Below are 6000 nucleotides of genomic sequence, written 5' to 3' on the forward strand. Positions count from 1 at the left end.
AGATCTGTGGAGGTGTAATGGATGCTTTGGAACTTGGGAGAGGTATTGAGGGTGGTTGTGTCATCATTTATCTATTAACGACGTTGATCTTAAGACTGGTGAACGTTCTGTCAGGTCACGAAAGATGTCGAGCGTCGAGATAGGTCCGATGGCCGATGGGACAATGACGAACGATGCCCAAGAATGAGACTTGAGCAGGTGATTTGTACCAAAGATGTAACTCAGATCTTGAGTACTCTAGATTCGTACTTCAGGACTGGTGCGTTTCGATGTTATCAAGAAGCTTGGAGAATAGATGCAAAAGCAATAGAGAAGTAGAGGACAGAGCGAAGAGCGAATCTTTGCCACCAGTCAGTGGCAAAGAGTTGGGGCACAATTCACCACGCAAAACAGGCGACTGGCATGGAAATGTTGCTACATATGTTTTGTGTACGAGAGGTATACACGAGGGCAAGACCAAAGATGCTATGCAATGCATTCTACCACGCCATCCCTCCCGCCCTAGCCTAAATCAAGACTCACACAGAAATCATATATACCCAAAAAGACAGCTCCGCCACATGATATCGCCACTGTCCTCGGTACCCAGCCTCTGAACAACGCAGCTGGACCTTCTGTCCGTAATATAGCCAGGAGACGGGGAGGGAAGGAGAGTATGGATGGGGAGGGGGTATGAGATGGAATAGTGGATGATAAAGGGGATGTCGAAGTCTGAGGTGTCAGGTCGAGCCCCTTTCATGTCTTTCGTTCATCTCGAAGGCGGATACCAAATGACTCTCTACTCCAGACCTCCCTACCCATACACCTTATCGAGTGGGCACTATGAAAATGATGATAGATCGAACGAGTGGCAGGATGGAGGAGACGACTTAAGTTTTCAAAGGGCATATCACTATGAGAAGCGTGTGGGGAGAATAAACGGGTAATGTCAAACTGTAGGAAAGTGATATTCATGATGAGGACAACCCAGCTCACTCACCCTAGCCTCCAACATGACCCTCGTTTTGACAACATCTAACGGTGTGGTACTAGCCGCCGCCACACCTCCCGCTATCATCCCACACCCAGCTGCTTCCCCCGAGCTTGGTCTTCTACCGTCTAGATACCGTTTTGACAACTGGCTCTTGAGAGCCTCGTAGAGGGGGAACTGAATGGACGTGAAGGGTATCTGATATCAGCTCCCTTCATAGGCGACCTTCACGCGCCTAAATCCTTGTCGTCATATCTTTCAATCTATCCAATGGGTATTGAAAATGAGCCGATGAGAAAAGAGCTTCAACTCACCTCTCTGGCAATAGTGATCCCGAACCCTCTGTAAAACCCTCGAAGACCTTCATATTGCCAAGTCTTCAATGCAGAATTCCACGTTCCTTTTCCCTTTCCGGACCCGTAAGCTCCTGTTTGGGTACGAGATTTGACGATTTCCGTAGGCACACGAATGAGACATGAGACCTATCTAAGTCAGTGGTGTGTACATCTTATATATCTCTTCCATGGCCCGTCCGATACTGAAGAAGTACCCGAAGATTGATAGCAGGCAAATGTAGATGATGGTGACCGGTTCATGGTAAGGGCATAGCCATGAAGAATCATTCATAAGACAAATTTGGTCCCAAGAACGGAGATACAGACGATGTATTAACGAGTGCAAGAGAGGAAAGAAGAAAGAAAGAATGACTCACAAATTCTGCTCCGGACGCAGAAACCATATGGTTCAACCCCCCATTCTTTTCTAACGTACCGATTAAAGTCGGTAAACGAGGTTTTAGAGTCTCGTAAGTGAGAAAAAATGCCGCGGCTATGTATTAGCTTTGGAAACTCCCTTATAGATCCCACAAATTTCAAATGAAGAGATATAAAGCTTGAATGTGATGAAGAGAGATGGACCAACCTCCCGGTGCAGAACCCAGACCAACACTTCCAACACCTCTATAAACCCCTACCAACCCACCCGACTTCCAAAATCCCGCAGAGGATTGTATGCGGGTTTTTATAGTATCGAGGGGGAAGAACATGAGATCTACTGATACTCCTGCCAGAGCACCAGACTGGGGTCAGCTTTTGGCGCCGCGTGAAAAGTTGAACATGAGAAAGGGCTTTCTTGCTGTACAGTACATTGAGCCCGGAGGACTGGATCGGAAGTGGAGGGAGGTAAGAAGAGGAAGAGATATATAAGGTAAGGTTATAGGTATATAGGTAAGCCACTGTGGAGCATGACATAATGAAGAAATAGATGTTCAATAGAAGTTTTGTGAGGAATAAGTTGCAACAGAGTGAGTTAGAAGAAACGAAACACACCACTAAAGCTTTTCTGGACGAAGGCGCACCCCGTTGAGAATCTGACATGGTGTCAGGATTTCCCAGGGCTAAATCAGTACCTAGACTTTCCCCCTTACGGCTGCGTGGTGCGGGAGGAGATGGAAAGATGGAAAGATGGAAAGACACAAGATGGAGGTGGGGAGAAGGGTTGTCTAATCTGCGAGTTGTGCCTGAGATAGGCTCTATTCGGCCGAAGACAACATTCCTCAACTAGTAACTTACATGAAATCAGATAAGTACGTGAAGATGGTCGACAAAGAAAACTGAGGAATAAACCATCGTCCACACTGTCAAACAGCTGCAAGCAGGTATCACTGAAGAAATCAGATTGAAGCTAACACTCACGCGCGAAGATGTACGAGTTATCTGAGTAGAGTACCGCGATGGTATCAAACACCGAACGTCATCAATCATCGAGTTAGACAAGCTTTGATACTCGATTCTCACAACTGTCCGCGAGTCAATCGACCAAGCCACCTAAGGCTCATGACAAAGTTCACATATAATCTGAGTTACGATGCACACGATCTCACGATGGTCTGGAAGAGCATGTGACCTCACATGATCACATGATCTTATGAGAGAACAAATCCCGATATCAACCCAAGACGCTAGGACGCTCGGACTATCCCGCGTTCACTTTTTATCGATCTTCGGCCCTAGGCTCTTGAACGTTTCAACCATTCGGCTTTCGGCTTCGGCTGCGGCTTCAGCTTCGGCCTCTATCCTTCGGCTACGCTACTCACTGGACTAGCCAAACTTCTGTCTCATCCCCTTCTTCCCCCTCGATTTATAGTCTACTCCACGATGTTGCGAATTCGAACTAAACTAGACTGAACTAGACTGTGAAAAACATGTCGATATCGATCTTCCACAATTCATCCACACACCCCGAAGGCTAGTGTGGGACCCGAAGCCGTTACAGGTGGATCTTAGAGTGAGACCTCCCTTGTACCTTGTACCTTGTACTAGTGTGGTAGAAAGGTGAAGAGAAGGGCGGCTACGGGCTGGTTTGCTGGAATCTGAGACAAACTTCAAGCAAACTAGCAAGGGATAGGCCAGTGGAACGTTCCTTGATCTTCCGGTCTACCCCTTCACCTCCCCCGTTTAGTGACTGGTGGGATCCTTACAAGTCCAGACTAAACGTTGAAAGTCACAAGATGATCCCCTGCCCGTCTCACTCTCTTGGCTCTCCGCTCAAACCGGGGATAGTAATTGCTGACATGATATGGCGTGCGAGTTTCCCGGGATCAACACTGACATCCTAGATCCTAGAGGTGGAATGGGATACGAGAGATGATAGAGGTGGGGGAACCGGTTGACGTCCGAAGTAACAAGAACGATCTGATCTTGGGGAACGATCGACAGGGCAAGGATAAAGTTTATCTGATAATCTTCTTGTTGACGAGGATCTGAGAAGCCGAGTGGGTTTGGAAAATCCCGACTCTGCAACTCTGGGAATCTGAAGGTCTGAAAGTCTGAAAATCTGGGGTGAGTGGGAATCTAGACGTATAGGAAGATCAACTTTGACGGGGATAGGGAAGAGATGAAGGTTCATACGAAGATCGTACCGTACCTGGACGAACGATGGTTCGCATGATACTGTATGTGTCATCGAACCAAATCATGAGAAAGATAGTGAGAATACTTACGTTGGACCCAACGTAGCGAGTGGGGAATGAAAGATAGTGTCGGTAGATCCAGAAGATCTGGAAGATCTGGTGTGTGTCATGCGTTCTACAGGCGTTTTTGAGTGAGTTCTACAGACCTTGCGAGACGAGTCGGGACGAGAAGATGAAAATGGAGCAAAGTCGGAATAAGACGGGTCGATCCAAAGATGATCCATCGGCGACTGGTCGATGTTGAATCCCATTCCTTGGCATAAAAGACGGAGATTATAGGATTATAGTTGATAGCTACATACTGCAGTGGATCAACAAGGTCGTAAACTGGTACATATCTAATCTACGTTTCTTCGTATTGTTGGGAAAGTTTACGCCCTGTTTGAAGGCGTTGTCAAGTTCTGGAACAGTGCTAAGGTGATCTACGAACATGGTACCTTTTTCCTATCCAAATCTCCGTTTGAGCTTCTTTGCTCTTGCGAGATGGTGTAATGGTGATGTGGTAGTATGGTAGCATGCGCTCTTTTCTCGGCTCTGCAAATGTATTCCGGCATGGTTCAATATTTCACAGGCTTTGGAGATCACTGCTATGTTTCTCAGCAATCGATACCGCGATACCCCGTCATGGGAAGAACTTTCTATTCACAAGAATCTAGCTAGTCCAGGGTAAGTCAAGTTCTTCTGTCATCCGCAGTATCGCAAGCATGCAGTAGTAGTTCCGATGACGTGGGATATACATACGCCCCCGTGTAAAGAAGGGAAAAGAACGGGATCGACCCCCTCTGTTTTGAAAGATTTTCGTTGCCGCCAACTCGCCACAAGCAAAGCAAACCCGGTCACTCACTCCTCGTCGATCGTCGATCACTTTTTCAAAGTTGCGATCAAAATTTTGATGGATTTCCCCTTTGACACGTTTGGGCAACTTTGCATCTCTCCCCCCTTTCCCCCCCTTACGCCGAGGCCCTAGCTCATCTATCCTTCCTTTCGCCCTAATCTTCATCTCACGCAACTCACTTTGCGACGTGCACCCATGCATATCCCATGGTATAGTACTCTTTGGGCGAGACCAAATCTGCTCTTAGCAAACACCTCGAACCACTACTCTCACTCATGTTACATGGTTCAGTCGATCTTTCGACGCCCTATGACGACGCGGGGGAAGATTCGAGACTGTTGATGGGATCACACTTTGATGTTGTTTCATAGTCAGTTCCCCCATCGAGTGATTGAGATCATTGAATCATTGGCTGGCATGGCTGAGATCATTGGGGTCCCTCTGCTCTCACGGCGGGTACGGCGGCCGGCATGGCCGTTACAGGGGAATGAAACGCCTTTGTTGTCCGACATGTCCCTTTGGAGCTACGATCAATACCCCAAAGAAAAAGGAAAAGAAAGCAAAACAGATCTTTGTTTCTCCTTTTCGGCACATCCCGGCGTACATACAACATCCATCCAACATCAACTCGACACCTAGTGAGTGTCACTTTTTCACTGCGCCCAACAAACTCTCATCCATCTCTCCATCCCTCTCTCACCTCTCTCTTCACATGTCATATCCCTCCCTAACCCTCCCTCTGTCTACTTAAATCTCTTATCTCTCGTGCGTTCTTTTCCTCGCCACTCCTTCCATTCAGCTTACTCTTGACTGGTCGACAGCCAAACGCGACATAACAATACAACCTCAACAACGACTGCGGGAGAACAACATCAAAGAACTTGTAAGCTGACAATATCAGATTTATACGTATTCAACCTCAGTCGCCCACACGGCAACCCACATTCTTTCTTTTCTACTAGCTCGACCTGAGGAATCTCGCAGGTCGAGCGTTCCTTTCGCACCTACCCTCTACCACCTTTTAACGTTTGACGAGTAACACGAGATATTCCATCGACAACGCTCTCTCTCTCTCTCTCACACACTCACCATACTCTCAAGTCTACCCGAAGATCTCACGAGAGCCCACCCTCGTTTCATCTTCTTACACCCCAAATCACACAACCCTGATAGGGAAACATCCCTCAACCCGACCAACATTGTCATCCACCTCAAACCCTTTCC

The 6000-nt window shown here is 47.4% G+C and overlaps 3 protein-coding genes across 3 annotated transcripts in view; 1 reads left to right on the top strand and 2 right to left on the bottom strand.

Moving 5' to 3' along the window:
* Positions 1-501: 501 nt before the first annotated feature.
* Positions 502-2346, bottom strand: TREMEDRAFT_69585 (uncharacterized protein; the record flags this gene model as incomplete). Its single annotated transcript, XM_007006248.1, has 6 exons — positions 502-711; positions 980-1168; positions 1285-1452; positions 1683-1798; positions 1892-2048; positions 2299-2346. The coding sequence occupies 6 exons, from the start codon at positions 2344-2346 to the stop codon at positions 502-504; spliced, it is 888 nt and encodes a 295-aa protein (XP_007006310.1).
* Positions 2347-3839: 1493 nt separating this feature from the next.
* On the bottom strand, positions 3840-5053 carry TREMEDRAFT_64031 (uncharacterized protein; the record flags this gene model as incomplete). Its single annotated transcript, XM_007006180.1, has 6 exons — positions 3840-3921; positions 3972-4037; positions 4088-4268; positions 4289-4385; positions 4786-4930; positions 4956-5053. The coding sequence occupies 6 exons, from the start codon at positions 5051-5053 to the stop codon at positions 3840-3842; spliced, it is 669 nt and encodes a 222-aa protein (XP_007006242.1).
* A 421-nt stretch (positions 5054-5474) lies between these two features.
* Positions 5475-6000, top strand: part of TREMEDRAFT_45085 (uncharacterized protein) — a 4227-nt gene continuing 3701 nt past the window's right edge. The window contains exons 1-2 of the mRNA XM_007006037.1: positions 5475-5541; positions 5678-6000. The gene's annotated coding sequence lies outside the window, so the exon portion shown is untranslated. The remainder of the gene's footprint in view (positions 5542-5677) is intronic.

This window comes from Tremella mesenterica (genome assembly GCF_000271645.1).
Source record: "Tremella mesenterica DSM 1558 unplaced genomic scaffold TREMEscaffold_9, whole genome shotgun sequence".
In the NCBI taxonomy this organism is placed as follows: Eukaryota; Fungi; Basidiomycota; class Tremellomycetes; order Tremellales; family Tremellaceae; genus Tremella; species Tremella mesenterica.